This window comes from Lynx rufus, unplaced genomic scaffold (genome assembly GCF_022079265.1).
Source record: "Lynx rufus isolate CCGP_SWC_20201006 ecotype Redwood Valley unplaced genomic scaffold, mLynRuf1.p SCAF_50, whole genome shotgun sequence".
Lineage (NCBI taxonomy): Eukaryota > Metazoa > Chordata > Mammalia > Carnivora > Felidae > Lynx > Lynx rufus.
The window spans coordinates 668,386-691,910 of NW_025814868.1; the positions used below are offsets into that span (position 1 = coordinate 668,386).

The following is a 23,525-nucleotide window of genomic DNA, read 5'->3' on the forward strand; positions in this document are numbered from 1 at the left end:
TGGCGGGGACAGGGGTCGGGGTAGGGGCCGGGGCAGTAAGGGGGCAGCGGGAGGGACCGAGGCTGGCGCTTCTGGGGAGGGCGGCACCCCGGCGATGCCGCGAGGCGGCCACGCAAGGACCGTCGGGAATCGCCTGACCCGGCGCCCCTCCTTCCCCACTGGTGGCCGCCCTCCAGCCTGTCCGTCCCCGACATCCCCCACATGTCCCTGAGTGAGCTCGGCCCAGTCCCCTGTCTCAGGCCGCGTCCGTGGGCCGGTGGTGCCCTAGGCCTCTGGATGGCCCCTGGATATCGAAAAGCCCGCAAAGCCAACACCCAGCGCTCTCTGTCCTGCCTCCAGGGTCTGTGGCACCACCTTACAGTTCTCACAAGCTGGAGCCGCCCACCCCCCCACCCCCCGCCCGGCCCCAGAGGCAAACAGAACCCCTCCGTCTCAGCCCGGGGCCGCAACGTGGCCAGCAGTTTTCATCACAAGGCATTTTACACTTGATACAAGCTGACAGACGCCCCCCTCCCCCCCCCCCCCCCATCCCTAGCTGTTCCCAGCAGTTTCCTGCAGAAAACCACACAGCCGTCCCCACCCTGGCTCTGCACCAGCCCCAGGACGCACTGCCTGGCTTGTTTCCCCATTTCTGCTGCTTAGGAGGCTTCTTCCTGAACTGAACTTTGTTCTCTTTCTTCCTAGTCATGTTTCCTTCTTTCTCTTCCCCATATTTCCTGCCAGCTGACCGCCCCCCCCCCCAACTCCAGTCTTCCCAGAAGGGCCTGGGGGCTGCTGTGTGTGCTGAGGCATGTGCCAGCTGCTGCTGGGCAGCTCTGTTCCTGGCACCCAGCTCAGCCCCGAGGCCTGACCTTTGGCGTAGTGACCCCAAGTCAGGCAGAGCTGTGGAGAGGACCCCAGTAAGCTCTGCTGGAGATGCACGGGTGGTTGTTCAGTCCCAGGAATGCTGAGACCCCAGCAGGGTCACGGGTGTAGTGAGAAAGGCCTATAGTCATCACACAGTGGCTGCCTGAGCTCCTATAGAGTTCAGAGGTCTTCAGAGCCCAAGTACTACAAAGTTCGCTCAGGGCTCCCTCTCAGCCAGCATTGCCCTACACCCAAGAGCATGCAGGAAGGAGGGACAGCGCCAGCCCCTTCGGCAGAGCCCCCACCGGGCAGGGTTCTGGGGGCCCTAGAACCTGGGTTGAAAACTGACTTCTTTAAGTGGGAACACATCTTTCAGCCACAGTAAGATTTAGAATGACACGTAGAACGTTTTAAGAGAATCAGAACTAAAGTGTTCATTCTTGCATGGTAAGTTAAACCTCAACACAGTTGGTATTTCAAGTTTCTGAACCATTGAGACAACTTGGGGTTCACCACGTTCAAAATTTTAATCTATTGGGTGTATGAGTTCTTGGCACACCCAAGATTGTGTTGTCAATTCAGACAAGCTACAGCACTTTAAAAGGAATTAAAAGATACTGAATGTATAAATTCAGTTTAAAATGTTAGAAATGTGGGGCGCCTGGGTGGCTTAGTCGGTGAAACATCCGACTTATGCTCAGGTCATGATCTCACGGATCGTGGGTTCCAGCCCCGCATCGGGCTCTGTGCTGACAGCTCAGAGCCTGGAGCCTGCTTCAGATTGTGTCTCCCTCTCTCTCTTGCCCCTCCCCTGCTCTCTCTCTCAAAATAAATACACATTAAAAAAATAATAATACATTTAATATTAGAAATGCTTAATTCACTGGGTTTGTAGAGGAGACCAAACATTTTGACAGACCCCTGAAAAATGACTATAAATCTTCTAGGCTTATAAAGGAAATGACAGGGTTTGTGAAATTGAACTTAACAGGTTAAAAACTTAAGTTTTGATCAACAATAGCCAAAGTATGGAAAGAGCCCAAATGTCCATCAACTGATGGATGAATAGATGAAGAAGATGTGGTATATATACACAATGGAGTATTACTCGGCAAGCAAAAAGAATGAAATCTTGTCATTTGCAACTATGTGGATGGAACTGGAGGGTATTATGCTAAGCAAAATTAGTCAGAGAAAGACAAGTATCCTATGACTTCACTCATGAGGACTTGAAGACACAGAACAGATGAACATAAGGGAAGGGAAACAAAGGGAGGGGGACAAAACATAAGAGACTCTTAAACGTGGAGAACAAACAGAGGGTTACTGGAGGGGTGCTGGGAGCGGGGATGGCCTAAATGGGTCAAGGGCACTAAGGAATCTACTCCTGAAATCACTGTTGCACTAGATGCTACCTAACTTGGATGTGTACTAAAAAAATAAATTAAAAAAACCCCAAAAACTAAAGTTTTGAATTTATAGCTTCAATAAGTCAAATCTAATTATTTTAATTTGGTGTAAATCTGAGCATATAACCCCCTTGCCCGGTCCCTAAACCCAGTCCTCAGCCCCAAATTCTGGCCATCTTGCCTGTGAGGCAGCCCACACCACCAGGGCTGGGTGTGGGGTACCCAGGCAGAGGTTCTAGCTCTGAGTTTCAAGCCCAGGTCTGGCCCATCGTCACACTGTCCTCCTCCTTGTCCCCTACTTGTTTGCACTGGGGGACAGAGGAGGGCAGACACATGCCGACGTGCAGCAATGGGGTCTGCAGAGACAGGCCTTCCTGCTGCCCACTGAACCCCCTCACCCCCAAGCTCTGGGGACGCCCTCAGAGCCAGAGCTCCCCACCCAGATGCACTTGGCAAGCTGAGGGTCCCTAACCTGAGGCTGCCTCTCTGGGACGGCTTCACAAGCGTCCCTAAGTGAGGCGCTTGGCTGGCTCAGTCGGCAGAGCATGTGACTCTTTATCTCAGGGTCATGAGTTCAAGCCCCAGGCTGGGCATCATAGAGATTACTTAAAAAAAGAAAAAAAGTAACCCTAAGTAACTATGGGGAGCTCGTGATACATCCCAAGAGCACTTGCCCCTGGCTGTTGGATGTGGCTGGCAGCTGTTGGGCTGCTGGGGGCTAGGCTTGTGTGTTCCTGGGGTGGGGTGAGGGTGGGGTGCCCTCATCTTACAAGTAGCCCCGGGCCTCTCCTCATTTGCCGAGTCAGCACAAGGCAAGGCTCTTCCCAGCAGTGGCAACCCGTGACTTGTCCTGTTTTAATGGGGAAGGCCCAAGCCAGGGGTTGCCCCGAGGGCAGGGCCCAGGCCACTATCAGTCCGCGCACTATCACTCCCGAACCTCAAAACATTCCAGTTTTGAGGCCGGAAGCCCAGGAAGAGGGACACACACCAGCATATCCTGCTGCCGAGCCCTCCCTCTGCTCGTCGACGGGGACATCCTCCCTGGGTGCTGGGATAAGCAAAGTCCAGAGCAAGAAGGAAGGAGTGGGGCGCACTCACGTGCAGTGGAAGCTTTCAGATTTAGCTCCAGAGCCAGCACAGCAGGTTTTTTGTCCGTGTCTCCCATGTGAGACCCTGCCACCCTGGCTTTGGCCGGGGTGATGGCCGTGACCCGGGTATCACGGGCTGTCGGGTGTACTGGTATCCACTCAGAGGTCAGGCAGGTGTCAGGTCCTAAGGCAGGTGCCTGTGATGGGCGGGTGGCCCTGCAGGAGGCATCAGTGCCAGGTTTTATGCTTCTCATCGTCCCACGACCAACCTTAAAATACCCCGATGCCAAAGGGAGGGGCAGTTTGTGTGTGATGAGGCCAACGGGGCAGAATTTCCTAGTGTCGTACCAGGGCAAATGGTGGAGCCCAGAAGGTGACCCCGGTCCCAAACCCCAGTGCCTGGGAAGGTGACCTTATTTGGAAGTAGGGTCTCTGCAGATGTGATTAAGGATCTCAGGATGAGATCATCTTGGATTTAGGGCGAGCCCCAAATCCAGTGACAGGGATCTTCGTAAGAGAAAAGAGGGAGATTTGAGACACACAGATACAGGGGAGGAGACCCCTTCTCGATGACACAGGCAGAGATTGGGGTTACGCAGCCTCAGGCCAAGGGTGCCGGCGGCCTTCAGCGACTGGAAGAAAGGTAAAGACAGTCTCCCTCGGAGGCTCCAGGGGAACCCTCTGCTGACACCTTGATCTTGGAATTCTGGCCTCTAGGACTGCACGAGGATCAGTTTCTCTTGTTTGGGGTCATTTGTCACGGCTGCCCCAGGACACTGAGGCAACGCGGTGGTGTGGAAAGGCCCGAACCGGTGTCTGTAGGCGTGTTTTCTTTCCTAACGCTGTTTTTCCTAGGCCGCTCTTGAAAGTGACATATATTCCGTCAGCTGTCACGGCTGGGTGGACACTGTGGCCTGGGATGGATGCCTTGCCACAAAACACCCAACGCCATGCAGTGCTGGACAGCCGGCTGGCTGTTGGCACGGTTGGTCTGGCCTTTGAAGTCAAAGGGTGTAGTTTTCTTTTCTTTTTTTTTTTTAATTTTTTTTTTCAACGTTTATTTATTTTTGGGACAGAGAGAGACAGAGCATGAACGGGGGAGGGGCAGAGAGAGAGGGAGACACAGAATCGGAAACAGGCTCCAGGCTCCGAGCCATCAGCCCAGAGCCCGACGCGGGGCTCGAACTCCCGGACCGCGAGATCCTGACCTGGCTGAAGTCGGACGCTTAACCGACTGCGCCACCCAGGCGCCCCATAAAGGGTGTAGTTTTCGACAGGCCGCTTAGGGAAACTGGAGGGTATGGACCCCTACTCTGGGAGTGAACGGGGTGCCTGCTCTGGCAACATCCTGTGGGGACAACTGCATTTTCCTGGCTGCCTCCTTCGCCCCTCCCCTGGCTGCTGTCACCAGCTGCATCGCTCCTGTGGCCATTTACTGATGATTGAGCCCCTGTGAGCTCCCCCGGGGGGTGGATGTGAGGTGGTCTTAAAGACAAGCGGCCGGACAAGATGGGGACGGTGGGGGGGGGGGGGGCAGCATGACATGCCCGTACAGCCCTGGGGACTCAATGACACAGAACTCTCAGGCATGGGAATAGGTGTTAATTAGGATCCGCTGGGGAGTAACAGAGCCCCCAGTCATGGTGGCAGGGGCGTGAACACAGGAGGTTTGAGGGCTGGTGCGGGGGGCGGGGGGGCGGGGATCATCGCCATCTGAGACAGAGTTCCAGCCAGCAAAATCATGTTCCAAGTAATCAGGATGGAAAAGGGGACACTGACTCAAAATCCTGCCCCTATGTGCTCACATCATGCTCTGTTATGGGAAGGATCACGTCCCCTAAAAGTTCACATGTTGGAGTCCCTCAGCACGTGGCATTATTGGGGCGCCTGGGTGGCTCACTCGGTTCAGCGTCGGACTTTTGATTTCGGCTCACAAACTGAGATCGAGCCCCGCGTCCAGCTCTGCCTGGAGCCTCCTTGGGAGACTGACTCTCTCTCTCTCTCTCTCTCTCTCTCTCCCCCCCCCTCTCTGCCCCTCCCCCGCTCTCTCAAAATAAATAAATCAACATTAAAAAAAAAAAAAGACTGTGGCCTTATTTGGGTCACTGCAGATGTAATTAATTGAGTTCATACTGGGTAGGGCAGATCCCCTATCCGGTGTGACTGGTGTCCTTGCGAAAAGGGGAAATTCGGGCAGGGAGATGATCACAGAGGGGAGGCAGCATGAGCTGACGCTGGGAGCAGATGGCCATCTGCCAGCGGAGAGAAGCCTGGGCCAGATCCTCAGCCACAGCCTCAGCAGGAACCAGCCCTGCCCACCTGGGACTTCCAGCTCCTAGAAGCGGGGGAAAAGAAATCTCTGAGTTCCCTTCTCTGCACTATATTCGGAAATTTCTGGCATCTCTCTGCCAGCATAAAGTCAGCTTCTTGTGTTCTCTTGGTGGCTAAGCCTTTCCCACCGGGGTGTGACTTTTTGTGACCCCGTCCTGGTTCTCTGGACCCTGCCCGTGCCACACTAGTGCTCCAGCTTTTCCATGAGGCATCTGGGGAGGCAGTAGAGTCAACTTCTGTGGTTATTTTGCAATGACCCGAATCCAGCTGTGTGGCTCTGGGCTCAGTTTGATGGCTGCAAAAAACAGGGTCCACGGACACGGGTGGCCTCCTGTCAGGAGTTGGAGCTCCTTGCTCCCCTTCCCTAGGTGGTCCGTTTCGTTCAAAACACTGCCCACCACCGAGTTCTCGAGCCCCTCAAGCTCAGCACGCCATCCAAGGCAGGGGACACGCTCGGTTCCCAGAGCGCGGCCTTCCCCAAGCGTGTCGCTCCTGGTGACCGCATGCCTGGCGCGACCGGGTACCAAGGGTTGCCACACCTCTGTCCCTGGACCCACACGGGTGCGCAGGCCTCTAGCCACATCTGGACCAGGCCACCGACCCCAGTTATCTGGAAGGGTCATTGTCTGCGACCCACTCCAGAGACCGTGGGAAGCAATTCTTGTCAACCTGACAGGAGGCCTGAGCCAGGACAGCCGGCGAATGGTGCCGGATGCCCCTGGGCACCGTGGCCGTGCTGCAGGCTCTGGGCTCCCCAGCCTTTGTTTCCTCCTTCACGATGCCAGTGTTGGGCTTGTGTCTGCGGGGGCCCTTGCCTCTCAGTGGCCGGGGGGGCTGGAAAGAGACTCTCAGCTCCACCCTTGCCCTTGGAAACAGAGTTGAGACCACAAGTAGCTAAAATGTGACAGGTGTCCAAGTCACAGAACTTAAGAAATGAAACTGTTTCCAAGCACTTCTTACAGGTGAAGGCAGCCTGCCCCTCGCTGGGCATAACCTGGTTAGGGAGGGCCAGGTGGACTCAGGCCTGATTCTAATAAGTGACCCGAGGGCTTGCAGGAGCCGAGAGGCAGGCAGTGTGGGGTCTTTCTCACGGCCACCTGTGTGCCTCGCCGTGCTCTGGGACCCCCGCCCCAAACACACACATACTTTTGGGAATCCCAGGAGGCCTGGGAAACCCAGCAGCAGCACTGAAAGGAGATAGGATGTCTGTCCCACTCCAAGCCCCTCTTCACAGAAGCCCACCACCTCGGCCTGAGCTGGCACTCTGTCCATTCCCCACGTGGGTCCCCGCAGCCTCTGGGCATTGCCTTGTTCTGTGAGTGGCTGCTGGGGGTGGGTCAGGGTCTGCTTGTCGGAGTCCCCTGGCTTGGCCATGGGAGGGGTATCTCGTGGCATGGGGATGTGGGCCCTGGGGATCTCCCCTCCTCCAGGAAGCCCTCTGCTGGCCCAGCTCTTTGGAAGGTCTTGGAAGGTGGGGAAATAGCTCTCTTACAAAGATTCCAGCCGCCAGGGTTCCGGTTTCCCCCAGGGGGTCTTGGAGGCCCAGAGCATGGGTGGGGTGTCTGGTCTGTGGGAGGGGCCCCGCCCCTTCCTCCTCCTGGTCAGGGTCCAGCTGGGCCTGACCTCTCACTGGGAACTGAGGAAGTGAGCCAGGGTGGGGCAGAGGTCTCTTTTGTGGGTCTGGGCCAGGACCAGGTTCAGGGCCCAGATACTGCCCCCCCCCCCGCCCCCCCGCCCCCCACTTGCCCCATAAGGAGGAAGCTTCCTTTTCAAAGCCATGTGGCTTCATGAAGGCCAGCTCAGCAGGGCCACCTGCTCTCCAAACACACTCCTTGGGTGTAGCAATGCGGGAGGTTGACCCACGGGGCGGCCCTCTGCCTTCACCTCGGGGTGCAGAGGTGGGTGGTGGCAGATCGGCAAAGGGTCCTGGCTGGGCGTTGAGGGATCAAAGTCTAGACTGGGCCCTGCGGTCACCGGGTGCTGTCTCGGGGTGGGGGTGGGCCGTCCTTTCTCTGCAGGCCTCAGTGGCCCTCTTTGTTAAGAAAGGACTGTCGGGTGATGTGCAGCAGGCCCTTAGGGCTCTGGACGCAGACCAGCCCCCGACGTGGGCAGCAAGTACCCCAGAACCTGGGCCAGGTCAAAGCCGTGGGGGAGACGATCCTGTCGCGGCACGGCGCGTCGGCCCGCCTGCAGGGGGCGCCCCCGCTCCTGCCTTTACGCGCCCGCGCTCGACGTGCTCGTCCCCGCGCCGCCTGCCGCCGCGCGAGCGAGCGTGTGCGTGCCCGCAGCTGCGAGCGTGAGTGCGTGCGCGCGCGCGTGGCGGCGGCCCTGAAAGCGGAGCTTGGAGCCCGAGGCGGCTCCGGCTGAGGCGGCTCCAGAGGCGGCGGCGACCCGCTTCCCGCTCCCCGCTCGTCCTCCGGGCGCGCCAGCCCAGGCCGCTCCCCGGGGCCCGAAGATGCCGGCCGTGTCGAAGGGGGACGGGATGCGGGGCTTGGCGGTCTTCATCTCCGACATTCGCAACTGTGAGTGGCCGCGGCGCGGGACCGGCCTGTGGGGTGCGGGGGTGCGGGGCGGGGGTCCGGGTGCGGGGAGCGGGGCGGGGGTCCGGGTGCGGGGCGCGGGGCGGGGTCCGCGTGCGGACCCGGGGGACGGGGAGTGCGGGGCGGGAGTCTGGGTGCGGACCCAGAAGGCAGCGATGGGGCGGGGGAGGGGGGGCGCGGGGCGGGGCGGAGGTCCGGGGTCGCAGGCCCGGAGCGCTGGGTGGGAGTCCGCGGGCGCAGGCTCGAGGTGCGGGGGTGCGGGCCAGGGGTCTGGGTGCAGGGGCAGGGGGCGCGGGGCGGGGTCCCGGGTGAGGACCTGGAGGGCGGGGGTCCGGGGGCGCCCCCCTGGGGTGGGGCGGGAGTCTGGGTGCCGACCCAGAAGGCAGGGGGCAGGGGGCGCGGGGCGGGGTGGGGGTCTGGGGACGCAGGCGGGGTTGGTCTGGGTGCAGACCCAGATGGCAGGGGGCAGGGGGCGCAGGCTGGGGGTGCGAGGGTCCCGGGTGCGGACCTAGAGGGCGGGTGAGGAGGGCGCAGCAGGCCTCTGGTAGGCGGGATCGGGGGCTCCGACTGGAGTGCGGGGGCCGCGGGTCGGGGAGCAGTGGGGGCAGGGGTGCGGGGTGCAGGGTGGTGTTCGCCGACCCCGTAGGGGGCTGTGGTATCGTCGGCCCGGTTCCGGCGAAGACCCCCCCCTCCCCCCCCCAGCATGATGTCATGTCGAGCAATCTGCTCCGTCTTTCTAGTAATGGAGCATTTAACCCAGCGTTTTCCAAAACAGCGTGGACTTTCGCTCAGGGAGTGGGAAGAGCGAACCCTGGGAAGCGGCTCTGCGCGGGCTGTGGCGGCTTACTGCGCCCTGATTAAAATGACTCATTCCCCGGGGGAATCCAGACACTGGGGCCCTAGAGGGTGGGCTGGCTGCAGGGAAACTGCTCTGGCTGCCGTCTCCGTTCCGGGACACGCGTGCCCTCCCCGGAGCGGAAAAAATCACGCGGCAAGGTGAAACAGGCGGGGAGGCTGCTGGGTGCCCCGTGGGTCCTGCAGTGAATTTGGCGGTGGTCGGCAGAGGAGCTCTTGGCATTCAGAGGACGTCTCCTTTACTCGCTTAAAAAAAATAAACACAAACCCGGTTTCCTGCTGGTGCGTTTTATTGTTTTCGGTACCCACCAGATAGTTGACTGATTTTTATTGCCTTGGGCTCAGTGTATATTTTGATGGTAAATGCTGTTGTGTTGAACCCCTCACCTCCTTGCACCGGGGGCCCCGGTGTCCCCAGACCGTGGAAGTCTGGATCTCCTGGCCCTCCGCTTACTCTGCAGGAAGTCGGGGTGGTATCGCACTCTCGGATTGGTGCCTTCACAAGTAGGCAGCGTTTGTCTGTTCCTTTGCTTTTGCTGTGACTTCAGGACGGTGGCACTCTTAATCCGGGCGCGTCTTGTAAAGCCAGGTGCATGTGCACTACTGCTGCAGGGGACCCTTGGCCGAAGGCTTAGCAGCCTTAAGTTGGGCGTGATGTCAGCCCTTCCATTTTGGTAGAAACACGCATTGGTCAAGAAAGACCTCGAGGCTGGAACCCGTTTTCTCGGCCAGCCGTCACCCGAGTGCCAGACCTGTGACCCTGCTAGGTCTGCGCTTGGCTGCAAGGAGGCGCCTGCCGCGGACTGAGGACTCAGCCGGTGCTCGTTGACTGACTGGAGACCGGACTTTGCCCTCCGCCGCGCTGTTGACACCTGGGCCCACCGTCTCTGGTGCAGAAGCGTCCGTTGGTGGCGGACAGCAGCGTCCCTGGCCTCTCTACGACCAGATGCCTCCGTTGTGACGCCCGAGGCCACGTCCAGACGTTGCCCCGTGGGGGAGTTTTCTCTGCCGGAGGGCCGCCGGTGTGGACCAAAGAGTAAGACAGCCTCTCCCCCGAAGTCTTATATGAGGGGGAGGGGTGCCTGGTCCTTCTTGGGGCCAGCTCTCCGTTTAGTGTGGCCCCCTCCTCAGAAACCCCTTCCCAGCCTCGCTGTGCCCCTGCCCTTTCTTCCGTCAGTCATGGTGCCGTGCTCCTTCAGAGCAGTGTCGGCGATCGTGGCCCCGCACGGCGGGGACCGCGTCTGTCACGTCACACTCCTCCGCTGCTTGCACAGTGCCTGGCATGAGGCATGTGCTGAGGAAACGAGTAGACAGTGAGCCAGAGAGGACTTTGCTAGAAGATGATTCTTGCACCGATTTTCTCTGAAGGGCCCTGCAGGCAGAGGGCCAAGATGTGCCTGGAACAGCAGGGAGCTAACGTAAACACGGGCAACACGGCAACACGTGCGGGCTGGTGCCTGGAGGCTGACCGAGGGCTGACTCTGGTGGGACTGGTCTGGGCTTACACCTGTGGGGAGGGAGAGGGGTCCCTGCTTCCCCTTCTCCCCGCCCACCTCTGATCTCATGTGCTTACTGGTCTCTTGTGAGCTGTGATGGCTGCAGCCAGGCTCTGAGGAGAGAGGGCACTGAGCTGGCAGCCAGGGTCTGGACTCAGCCCGCCTCTCCCCTGTGCCATGACCCACAGCCCGTGGCCGCTGAGTTAGGTTTCACAGCTGACCGAGGGGTTGGTTTGAGCAGGAGCACCACTGAGGTCTGTTTCAGTTCTAAAATTGCAGCTCCCTTTGCCTTTCTGAGCTAGAGTCTTAAATTCCCCCCTTTAAGACGTTCAGGAGCGAGCTCTGCATCTGTCTGCACCTTATGTAAGTTACGGGCTTCAGGCGGCTGGCTGGGAACGTTGCTTAGCACAGCCACAGTGAATACCCTCCGGGATTTGAAAAGGTGCTCTTGTCATGCTGTGTTCCTCAAGCCTGTAGCTTTCGTGGCTCAGGTAGCAAACTAATTCAGTGCCTCATAAAATTAACTGGATTCTTTTTGATGAACTTCAGCCCAGGGCTACTGAATTTGGCTAGTGTGACTTCAGGGTGTGGGAGTTAGGAGTTGTTTCTTTCTCTCTGTTTTTAAGTTGGTATTGAAAAATTCGAGGGGCGCTTACGTGGCTCAGTCAGTTAAGCGTCTGACCTCGGCTCACGTCATGATCTTGTGGCTCTTGAGTTTTGAGCCCCACATGGGGCTCTGTGCTGACGGCTCAGAGCCTCTCTGCCCCTCGCCCACTCACGCTCTCTCTCAAAACATGAATAAAACATGAACAAATTCAAAGAAAAATTCTCATCCTTTTACTTAGTCCCAAATTTTAAATAAATCTTTATTTTGAAATAAAAATAGATTTGCAGGAAGTTGCAAAGAAATGGACAGGGAGGTCCTGGCACCCTTCACCCCACCTCTTCAAAGGGGGATTTCTGACATGACAGTACAATTTCAACACCAGGAAACTGACATTGGTACATTCCACAGGGCGTAGTCACATTTTATCGGTTTTACCTACACTGGTGTGTGTGTGTGTGTGTGTGTAGGTCTTTGTGCTTTTGTCACAGGTAGCTACGTGTCACTCCCACCTTCATCAAGACACAGAGCTGTTCCATCATCACAAAGCCCCCTCGCCTTACCCCTTTAGCCAGCGTACCCACTCCCGACTGCTAGTCTGTTCTGTCTGCATAGCATCTCAGGGGCGTCATGTGAATGGAGTTGTGTAGTATGTGACCTGTTGATTGGCTTTTCTCACTCCGTACAATCCCCTTGAGGTCTGTCCGAGCTGTTGCATTGACTGATAACACATTCAAGTGATGGGTTTAAAGAAAACAAAAGCCCTGCTGAAATTGGGAAAATAGTAGTTATTTGTTATTTGGTTATTTTGGAACTTTTGTTTACTTTTACACGTGTGATGTGTCATTGGACAGGCATGTCTAAGTTAATGCATGTCTTTTTTAAAAAGTATTTTTTAATGTTTATTTTTTTTTGAGAGAGGGAGAGAGAGAGAGAGACAGCAAGCAGGGGAGGGGCAGAGAGAGAGGGAGACACGGAATCTGAAGCAGGCTCCAAGCTCTGAGCTGCCAGCACAGAGCCCGATGTGAGCCTTGAACCCAGGAACGGTGAGATCATGACCTGAGCTAAAGTTGGCCACTGAACCAACTGAGCCACCCAGGCGCCCCAGTTAATGCATGTTTTTATGCATTACCATTGACATGTCAACACGAGAACAGTGTTGAGAATATGAAACACTGCTGAAAATGTTGACAGACTCCTCATTGGCTGCAAAATAACCAAGACTGAGGAGCGTCTGGGTGGCTCAGTCGGCTGAGCGTCCGACTTTGGCTCAGATCATGACCTCATGGCTCGTGGGTGCGAGTCCCACACCGGGCTCTCTGCTGTCAGCGGGGAGCCCACTTTGGTTCCTGTCTTCCTCTCTCTCTGCCCCTCTCCAGCTCGTGCTTTCTCTGTCTCAAAAAAACAAAACAAAACAAAAACAACCAAGACTGCAATGAAAGAGAGCGATGGGTCTTTACTCTTGTGAGACCAGTCACGTTGCCAATGGGCAGGAAATTGTCATTTATTCCTCCAAGCGGGAGGTGGCGGGGGCGGGGCCCGTGCAGGTGAAGGGAGACACTTCCATCGTGCTTGCGGGCGTTTTATTTACTCCCTCCAGGCACTCACTCAAATGAAGGGGAACAAGTGGAGACGTGTAATTAGCTATTTGGCAAAAACGCATTTCCCATGTTCTTGGTGAAAGCATGCAGTTTTGCTGCAGGTGCAGTGATAAACTGGCAGAATGAGTATCAGTGCTCGGCTCATTGTGTTGGTCACGAAACTCTGTCCTCTCCATTTCCGATAACTTCGTTGAAATTGGGCACCCCTTTGAATTATATTTTAACATGACTAGAGTTCAAAACATTTAGTTCATAAAATTCCGTTTGTTGTGAGTCATAAATTGGATGTGGAGAACTGAACGTAAAACGCTAAGTTCAGGTTATGCATCTGTGTAGGAAATGAAACGTAAAGGTGGTACTTGATTTTTCTGAGTAATAATAAGGAGCAGAACCAGAATTTGTCAGTCTGCTTTTTAACTTTTAAAGTCCTTGAAAAAATTTAAGGTTCGTTTTAGTCTTGACTGGACATTTAAAAAATGATGACTTTTTGAAAAAGAATGCTCTTCTTGCGAATTTTCTTTTGCATAATATATACTCTTTAGAAACTGATTTCGGGAGTGTGTGACGGAGGGCAAAGGGAGGGACGATCCCCCGTGCTGGGCGAGGGGAGGAAGTCTTTGATCCAGGTTGAATTTGTCTGCCAAGGTTGGTGGTTATTGCTTCGAGGAAATACCTGTGCATCCCCTTGTTTTCCTTCTGGCTCCTCTGAAGTCGGGGACTCTCTCTGTTTCTCTTACGACACGTTGAAATGTCCTGGTGATGAGTGTTTTCTCGTGCCGGATACTTAGCATTACTTCTCTCTCCTCTTAAAATGACTTTCACTCTGTTGTTTTCGCAACAGTGTGTGTCAGGATTTTGTAGTGGCGGAGTTGTTGGGAGGGCTGTCTTTGTGGGGCTGAATAACATTTCCTTGGCTTTTAAAAAATAGAGTCAGATCACAGGGGAGGGTTCCAGTGCGATGTAGGAAGCGCTGTTTCACGCTAACGCAGAATGTGACTCCCTGGTGTGAGCTCCTGAGTGGGCGGGGCTCTGGGTGCCTCAGAATTTCGTGGGTCTGTTTTGCAGGTTCTTGGGCTCGAGGCCGGCTTCCTTAGCTCAAATTTCAAAACTTATGAGACTCCCAGAACCAGAAGTCTTTTTTTGTAAGTCTTCGGTGAACTCCTTTGGCCACAACCCTGGCCTTGCAGAGCCGGGAAGCTGTGTGTGGTCTCCCTCCTGTGCGAGTGAGTGTTCACAAGCGTGTGCTTCCAGGACACGATGGCCACGTGCTCTGCTTCCTCCCAAAGTCTTACCGGTTCTGGATTTTGGGACAGATCGGGCCTCAGGTTTGGGGCAAGGGGTGGCATCTGATCTGTTATGTGAAATTTGTGGGGTTCGGAGAAACAGGACATGTGGTCCCTGCCCCCCTAAAGAGTTTGCAGACAAATAGGGAGGTGCGTTCTCACCAGTGCGTTCATCTTTATTGAGCACCTCCTACGTTGCGGACTCCTGAATGTAGTATGCAGAGAATGAGAGGCTGTCAGGTGGACAAGATGAGTCCTTGCCCGAAAGCAAGGTGGAGAGGTCCTAGGGGACAGAGGGCACCAGGTGCTCAGACACCTAAGAAAGGTAGGTCTGCGTCAGCCTTTGGAATGTTTCATGTTTGCCTGTGGCCTTGTCGAGCATTCTTTTTTTTTTTTTTCTTCTCTTAAAGCGTGTCAGTCCACTCCCTGCCTGGACTCGGTGTGTGAAATGAATGTAAGACAGATACGTAGGACAGGCACCCTCCTGTCTTGCCCTTTCATTGTGATCAGCACAGAGGTTTGATATGGAAACCACAAGTGCGGGAGTTAGAAAGTTGATGGTTTTCGTTAGCTTCCAGTGCACTGTGAAGCAGATCAAAGAAGTCTGCCCTCAGCTTAACAAAATGAGTGGTACACTTAAGAAAATAGAAATGAACAGTTTTCACCGGGCCGTGTAATGTCTGAGGTTGGGTTGATAAGACTGTATTTACTGATTCTCCTCTTGGCCTTTTTCACGATAACTGACTTTGGGATGACGTTGCCATGGTTGAAATATCATGGAAAGTTGCATGTGCCATTTGATTATGAGAACTTCAGGGTGGGTAGTTCAAGTGGGAGTCGCCACCGGGAGCTGGGGGCTGAGGCCGAGCGATAAGACCAGCCCTGACGCTCTGTGGGAGAGAGGGCCCTGCACGCCACGCCTGTCTGGAATCAGAAGTGTGCAGGGAGGAGGAGGTGGCCTGTTTTAAAACAGTGCCCTGGCGACTGAGCTGGGGACGGCCAGATGCACAGATGCACAGTGCCAGAGAGGGAGAGGCGAGTCCGAGCCTTGCCCAAAATGTTGCGGTTGCCCGGAAGATGCAGTTTAAACTTGTGGCGACACTCTTGTCCCTGCCTGCCTTCTCACATCACTTCCTGCCACCCTTCATTCTTTTTCCTTCAGTGTTACTGCCAAAGAGGATTAGGACTGGGGCCCACAGTCACCCTATAGGGAAAGAGTGGAAAGTGGAGTCAGAAAGACTTCGGTGGGAGTTGAGAGCCACCAGTGGGAAGGTGAGAGGCACACAGGGTGTGGGGATGGGGCCTGTGGTCTGGCCCTTGGAGTTTGTTGTCTGTGTTAGTGGGGGTGCAGCAGAAGGGCAGTGACGTGCCCACAGCTGCTCTGGGCCCCACAAGGACAGGAAGGTCTTTGCCGTGAGGCGGAGACCCACTTCCCTTGCTAGGTTCTGGCCCCACATGGCTCCCTCAGCTGCCTCAGGAAACGGGGAGTTGAGTGATGCTGGATGTGTTCATTTAGGATAAGACGTTGCTGACCAGCGGTTTGGGTCAGATCCTGATACTGTACCCTTTGATTCCTCATCTTTGCAAATCGTGGCCTAGTAGAGTCTGGAGTCTTTGTTTTCACCCCCAGTTTAAACCCAGTGAGAGCTGCGGTGGTTTTGTGTATCCTTGTATTCAAGATGTTTCCCATTTACCTTCTCACCTACCCCAGGACCTGGTGTCTGTTTTACAGTGTTGCTTAAAAGTGTGGAGACCAGCATCCAAGTAGGGTTGCCTGGTTTTTGTCTTGGGTGGTAAGGTGTTTTTCTTGCCTTTAAAATCCCTTCTGGTGGCAACTCAAGAGCGTAATGAGGGTTAGTTATTCAGTGTACCTAAAGCCCTTGGAGCTAAGCCTTAGGATGTCAGTGCTGCACTGGGATTTGTGTTTTGCCTTTTCTTTTTTTAAAAATTTTTATTCATTTGTTTTGGGAGAAGAAAGAGCACATGTGAGTGTGCACACGTGAGAGTGGAGGAGGGACAGAGAGAGAGAGAGAGGGAGAGAAAGAATCCCAAGCAGGCTCCGCACCGTCAGTGTGGAGCCCGATGTAAGGTTCCATCTCACAAACTGTGGTATCCTGACCTGAGCCAAGGTCAAGAATCGGATGCTCAACCGGGGTGCCTGGGGGGGTTCAGTCGGTTGAGCGTCTGACTTCAGCTCAGGTCACGATCTCACCGTTTGCGGGTTCGAACCCCGTGTCGGGCTCTGTGCTGACAGCTCAGAGCCTGGAGCCCGCTTCGGATTCTGTGTCTCCCTCTCTCTCTGCCCCTCCCCTGCTCGTGCTCTGTCTCCCTCTGTCTCAAAAATAAATAAAAACATTAAAAAAAAAAAAAAAAGAATCGGATGCTCAACGAACCAAGCCATCCAGGTGCTCCCGTTATGCTTGCTTGTTTTCTTTCTTTCTTTCTTTCTTTCTTTCTTTCTTTCTTTCTTTCTTCAATGTTTATTAATTTTTTTTTTTTTTGAGAAAGAGAGAGAGAGAGACAGACAGAGAATGAGCAGGGGAGGGGCAGAGAGAGAGGGAGACACAGAATCCGAAGCAGGCTCCAAGTCTGAGCTGTCAGCACAGAGCCTGATGTGGGGCTCGAACCCATGAACTGCGAGATCATGACCTGAGCCGAAGTTGGACGCTTCACCGACTGAGCCACCCGGGCGCCCTATAGCCTTTTTTTCCTTTATGTCAGGCACAGCACGACCAAATCAGAACCTGATTTTGAACCTCGCACCCATGAGAGTCAGAGCCTTCTGTGGTTGAGTTCATAATGAATCCTGCTGGGGTGTGCCTCCATCTAGAAGTAGTTTTCGGTAGGTCTTGCTTCTGTAGGACACGCTCCTCACAAACTCAGTTACGTTTAGTTAGCTTGTAGCTTCTGCTCAATTATCCTTTTTAAACTTTGTTGCCACCTTCTTTTTTTTTTAAAGCTTAAAAATATTTATTTTTGGGAGAACGCAAGTGGGGGCGGGGCAGAGAGAGGGGGACAGGGGACCCGAAACGGTCTCTGTGCTGACAGGCTGACAGCAGACAGCCCGATGTGGGGCTTGAATTCACAAACTGTGAGATCATACCTGAGCCGAAGTTGGACACTCAACTGACTGAGCCTCCCAGGTGCCCCTTTGTTGCCTTATTCTTTCGCCACAATTTGAGCCGTCCTTGGGTAACATAGTACATATAGCTTTCCCAAGTGTTGAGAATGGAGGAAGAGGGAGGTGGGAAAGTGATGGTCTGAGGGTCCGTTTGTACCGAGTTGTTCAGTTCCTGAGGCTTGGCCTTTTTGAGATTGTCATCCACGGGATGGAGATGTGGGCCCCTCGCACGGATGCTGGTCACAGAGGGACAGGAGATGCTCCTCTACTGGGGGCTGATGTCTGGTGTATATTCTCTAATGTAGCATTTGCTGTAGGTCTAATTTAAATCTGTTTAATATTAAGTAGCGAAGAAAACGTATTTCTTTGTATAATGTTCTTGTTTTGCTATACTTTTGGTGCAGCGCCAAGAGTGAAGTGTATTTTGTAGTTGTATATTTCAAAATTTATTTATTTTTCTGGATTCTGTTTTCTGGTAGAATCGTACCATTTATTCATTCAAGAAATCTATTTTTTTTAAGTTTATTTATTTATTTTGAGAGATGGAGAATGAGCATGAGTTGGGGAGGTGCAAAGAGAAGGAGAAAGAGAATCACAAGCAGGCTGTGTGCTGATGTGGGGCTCGATCCCACAAACTGTGAGTTCATGACCTGCCCCCAAGCCAGGAGTTAGACGCTTAAGTGACTGAGGGCAACCGGGCGGCCCCAAGAAATCTATTGAGTGCCTGCTATGTGCCAGGCACTATTCTACTCTAGGTACCAGGGATTCGGTGGTCAACCAAATGGACAAAATCCCTGTACTTTCAGAACTTAAATTCTTGTGAGACTAGACGGACAAAATAAATGAGAAAAACAGGTATCTATTTATCTCCATTCATCTTTTTGTTGCTCTGTCGTGGAGAAAAATACAGTAGGGAAGAGGGACAGAGAGTGTGGACGGTTCTCAGCCTGTGGTCAGGTCAGGTCAGGTAGCCTGGAGAAGGTGTATTCTAAGGAAGCTTGGAGGAGATGCGGAAGTGAGTTCTGCAGGTGGAGGTGCGGAGGCCCTCGGTGAGCACGGGCTGCGGGAGCGGAGGGCGGAGCATGTCAGGCCTTGTAGGAATCCTGGGAAGTTTTCAGCACACACGATCTCACCCAAATTACTTTTGCTTTTAATGAGATCATTTGCTTCTGTATAGAGAGTGAGCAGCGGGGACGAGGGTTGAAGTGGGAGGCAGTTTGGGTGGCTGTTGTATTAACCGTGGAAGGTGAGGTTGGGTTGAACCAGACGGAGACCACAAGGTAGATCTTCCGTCCCACGATGTTAAAGGTGCGGCTCTGTCTCAGGCTTGCCCTGTTTCCAGAGGTACGTCTGCCACCGTGTTTACCACTGTTCGCCTGTGTGCGATGTGGCTTTTTCCTCTGGGTGCTTCTCATGTATGTTCCCTGGTTTTAGTCAGTTTTATTTGTTATGTGCCTTGTCATTTGCTTCATGTTTCTTGTGCTTGGGGTTCGAGCTTCTGAGATCAGTGGGTTTCTAGTTTTCACCAAATTTGAAAAGATTTGGCCATTATTCTTCAAATACTTTTTCTGTCCCCGTCCTGCCTTTGAGGACTCTGTTACACACAAGTCAGGCCACCGGAGGTTGCCCCACAGCTCAGTGATGCTCTCTCAGATCATGTTTTTCGGTCTGCTTTTCTCTCTTTGTTTCACTTGGGCTCATTTCTGGGCTATGTCTTCAGGTGCACTAATCTGTGGTGTCCGATCTTCTATTAATCTCGTCCAGCATATTTTCCCTCTCAGACATCGTAGGTCTCGTGTCTTGAACTTCGCTTCGGGTCTTTCATGTGTCGTCTGTACCGATTCACATGCTTGTGATACCGTCCCCCTCCGTGAGCATATGGAGTATAGTTATGACGACTTCTAATGTTACTGTCCCCTGATTTTATGTTCTGTCATTTCTTGTTTTTTTTTTTTTTCCCTTAATCATCTGTCATTTCTGGGTCTGTTTTTATTGATAGATCTCCCCCCACCCCCATTATGGGTTGTATTTTTCTGTTTCTTTGCATGCCTGTAATTAAAACAAAAATTTTTTTTTAACGTTTGTTAATTTTTGAGACAGAGCATGAGCGGGGGAGGGGCAGAGAGAGAGAGGGAGACTCAGAATCTGAAGCAGGGCCAGGCTCCGAGCTGTCAGCACAGAGCCTGACATGGGGCACGAACCCTGAGATCACATCCTGAGCCAAAGTCAACACTTAACTGAGCAACTTAGGCACCCCTGCATTCCTGTAATTTTTTACTGGATGTCAGACATCATGAATTTCACCTTGCCCTGAATATTATTGTATTTCTTTAAATATCCTTGAGCTTTTTCCTGGTCTGAAGCTCAGCAACTTGGACACTATTTGGTCTTAAAGGAGGGGCCGGAGCAGCTTTTGGTCTGGGGCTGATTTCACCCCCCTCTTGAGGTGGGTTCCTTCTCATTTTTTTTTTTTTTAACGTTTTTATTTATTTTTGAGACAGAGAGAGAGCATGAACGGGGAGGGGCAGAGAGAGAGGGAGACACAGAACTGGAAGCAGGCTCCAGGCTCTGAGCCATCAGCCCAGAGCCCGACGTGGGGCTCGAACTCACAGACCGTGAGATCGTGACCTGAGCTGAAGTCAGACGCTTAACCGACTGAGCCACCCAGGCGCCCCGAGGTGGGTTCCTTCTCAGAACTCTGGTTGATGCCCTGGGTTTTATGAGGTTCCCCCCCCCGCCCCCCCCCCCCCCCCCGCCGGCTTACTGGCCCTGTGCCGGCATCCATGGCTTACCCTCCAGCTGCTTTCCAGCGGCTCTTTCCACAGCCGCGGGAGCTGGTGGTCGTGCCTGGGCAGATGAGTGATGAGGCAGAGATTCGAGGACCCCTCTGTGGCTCTGCTCTGCACATTCTGGCCCCCTTTGTCTGTCTCCTCACTTTAGGGAGACCTGCCCCTCTCATCTTGTTTGTTTTCTGTCTCTCGGAGGTCATGGTCTGCCAGAACCTCTTGTCCGGTTTCTGGAGACTGTTGTTTCGTGTATTTTCATCTATTTAGTTGTCTGAGGTGGGAAGGTAAATCATGTCCCTGTTTATCACCATTAGCGTTGGGGAGAGACACTGAGTACGCAGTTGGATATCCAAGATGAATGCAGAGAAGAGGTCTGGGCAAGAGGTAAACGTATGGGGGCAGAACTTGTAGGTGTTGTTTAGAGCCATGAGACAGGGAGCTAGTTCACCGAGGAGGCGAGTGGAAATGATCGAAACCTAGCTCTCGCTCCTACAGCTCTTCTGTGTGCCTGGCATGCTTCCAAGCACGTTACCTGTGTTTACACATCTGACATTCATGATGATACTTGAACAGTAGGTGCTGTGATCCTCCTGTTTTGTAGATGAGGAGGAAAAGTGGGGCCCTGAGCCCAGGGCCACGTGACTGCCTAGAAAGTGGTAGAACAGGAATTCAGACTCTGGCTGCCTGGTTCCAAGTCTCCTCTCTGAGCCACGGTGCTGGACCAGCTCTCTAGGAAGGTGGCCAGAGCTCCAGGCTCACAGACCCTAAGCAGTTAGGGGGAGACATGTCCAGGTGGGAGGAGCACAGGCCAGTAAGGAGGGAGCACGGTAGTAGGTCACTTGAGTGGGGTGAGCAGAGGTGAATCCGATGGGGTAGTTTAAGGGAGAATAATTGGAAAATGTGAGTCTCAACCCTTTTGCGGAGTTTGGCTGTAAAGAGGAGAGAGGTGAGATGGTGCCTGGGGAGTGTAGAGGGTGTGTTAGCTTTCTATTGTTGCTGTGACAAAGGAACACAAATTTAGCAGCCGAGACCAGAACTCCTGTATTATCTCATGTTCTGTAGATCAGAAGCCGTGCACAGCCTGGCTCGGCGGGGTGCTCTGCCTAGGATCTCACGAGGTTGAGATGAAGGTGTCCGCAGAGCTGCAGTCCCTTCTGGAGACTCTGGAGGTGGGGCTGCTTCCAATCAGTCCTTGCAGTGTGGGGGCCGCGGCCCCCTTTTCTTGCTGGCTTGCCTCCTACAGCCTGCTCACGGTCCTTCCCGTGCTTCCCGTGAGGCCCGCCAGCGAATCCCTCTCGAGATAGGATCTTTCTGACTTGGTCAGCCTGTCTCCTGCCTCCAGAGTCTCTCCTTTTTTTTAATTTATTTTATTTTATTTTATTTTATTTTATTTTATTTTTTTTTATTTATTTTTATTTTTTTCTTTAATTTTTTTTCAACGTTTTTTATTTATTTTTGAGACAGAGAGAGACAGAGCATGAACAGGGGAGGGGCAGAGAGAGAGGGAGACACAGAATCGGAAACAGGCTCCAGGCTCTGAGCCATCAGCCCGGAGCGAGCCCGACGCGGGGCTCGAACTCACGGACCGCGAGATCGTGACCTGGCTGAAGTCGGACGCTTAACTGACTGCGCCACCCAGGCGCCCCAGAGTCTCTCCTTTTAAGGGCTTATGTGATTATATTGGGCCCATCTGCCTGATCCAGGATAATTCCCCTGTCTTAATTACATCTGCAGAGTTCTTTTTGCTATGGAAGGTATCTTACAAGGTCCAGGTATTAGAGTGTGGGCATTTTTGGGGGAGTATTCTGCTTATCACAGTGAGATAAAGAAAAAGGAAGCTTTTTTTTTTTTTTTAAGTTTAATTGATTTGTTCATCAAATTTACAGAGTTGCGCGGTGGACAAAACAGACAAGAATACCTTCGTGTGGCTTACGTTCTAGTGAAGTAGACATAAAATAAGTATGATATATAGTGCATTATATAGTGTATTGAGGGGAAATAAGGCAGGAGAAGGGGATTGCAATCTAGCTTGTGCAGCTGGGGGTCAGGCATGCCCTGCAATGCTGGTGGACAGCGTGGCTGGAGTATGAGTTGCAGACAGACCCTGGGGTTCCGGAGTCAGGCGCAGGGGGCAAGGCAGGTGATGGGGGTCTCGTAGGCTGTTCTGAGAAGTCTAGTTTTCCTCCTGAGTGACAGGTGTAGCCGGTGGAGGGTGAGCAGAGAAGGGAGGCACCTTGGAAGGAATTACTGCGATGCTGGGAATAGGGGTGGGGGGGGAGCAGACTGTGAGCCGGATGAAGAAGGCGAGGACTCCTGGCTGGTGGGGGAGGCAGAGCATGTCTGTAGGCCGCCAGAGAGAGAAAGAGGGGCTAGGGAGAAGGTGGAGGGGTGAAGAAAAGTGGAGATGCAGGGGGAGGTGGTGCCAAGGGTAGCCTGAGCGCTTAAGGGCTGCCGGTGAGGGGAGGGAGGAGGCGTGGGGTGGAGGTGAAGGCGTTGGGGAGAGATGGTAGGGCCTCCCTGGGCTCCACATGTGAGGCCAGCCCAGCGATCGCGGGTGTAGTTTTACCAGGACACTCAGCAATCCAGGCTCTGGATTGGCCGGAACTGGATTCAGCAGGGAGGGGTTTGCCAGCCAAGCGCACAGACCACAGACCGAGAAGGAAGGTCAGGGCTTAGTTTATGCCATGGATTTGAGGCTGGCTCAGAGGAGGTGGGGATGGGGGAGGGAGGGGAGAGGAAGACTGTACTCGTGGGTCCCGGGATGGGGGTGGCTGATGGGTGTCGGAATTTGCTTACCTGATTGAGTGAGCTGAAAGGTTGGGGCTGGTAGGATGCCTGCAGTGAGTATTGGGGGGATGGCCATGGTGGGGACCAGATTGTCCACGGAGCTGGGGCTAAAGCCAGAGGGTGGTGTGGGGGTCATGTGCATGGACACTCATCACCGATGGTGGAGAGGGGTAGCGTTCTAGTAACTGGGCAGGTCTTTTCAATTGTGTGCATTTTTCTTATTGTTTTTGTCTAGTCTTGCCCTTAATTGTTTTTTTTAAATTGTTTTTAAATGTTTATTTTTATTTTTGAGAGAGAGAGAGAGAGAGCGCGCGTGTGAGCGAGCAGGGGGAGGGGCAGAGAGCGAGAGGGACACAGAATCTGAAGCAGGCTCCAGGCTCCAGGCTCTGAGCTGTCAGCACAGAGCCTGACGTAGGACTTGAACTCACAGACCGGGAGATCATGACCTGAGCTAAAGTCAGACACTCAACCGACTGAGCCACCCAGGTGCCCCAAGTGTTTTTGTTTTTTTTTTTTCTTTTTAAAGCAATGCATTTTACTTTTAGTTTTTAAAGTTTATTTATTTATTTTGAGAGAGAGACAGAGCACATGAGTGGAGGAGGGGCAGAGAGAGGGAGAGAGAGAGAATCCTAAGCGGGCTTCACGTTGTCAGCACGGAGCCTAATGTGGGGCTCGAACCCATGAACCGTGAGATCGTGACCTGAGCTGAAGTCAAGAGCCAGACGTTTAACCGGCTGAGCCACACAAGTGCCCCTTTCATTGTTTTAAAAAGTTAGGA

General features: G+C 53.6%; 1 protein-coding gene across 3 annotated transcripts in view; it reads left to right on the top strand.

The window, feature by feature from the left end:
- The first annotated feature begins 8,014 nt into the window (after positions 1-8,014).
- Positions 8,015-23,525, top strand: part of AP2A2 (adaptor related protein complex 2 subunit alpha 2) — a 90,205-nt gene continuing 74,694 nt past the window's right edge. For 2 of the 3 annotated variants that reach the window (XM_047100534.1, XM_047100535.1), the window contains exon 1: positions 8,015-8,196. In XM_047100534.1, the coding sequence (XP_046956490.1) occupies positions 8,130-8,196 (67 nt within the window). In that variant the 5' untranslated portion in view covers positions 8,015-8,129. Of the gene's footprint in view, positions 8,197-14,287; positions 14,379-23,525 lie in introns of those variants that run through there. The other variant, XM_047100533.1, reaches the window with a different exon arrangement.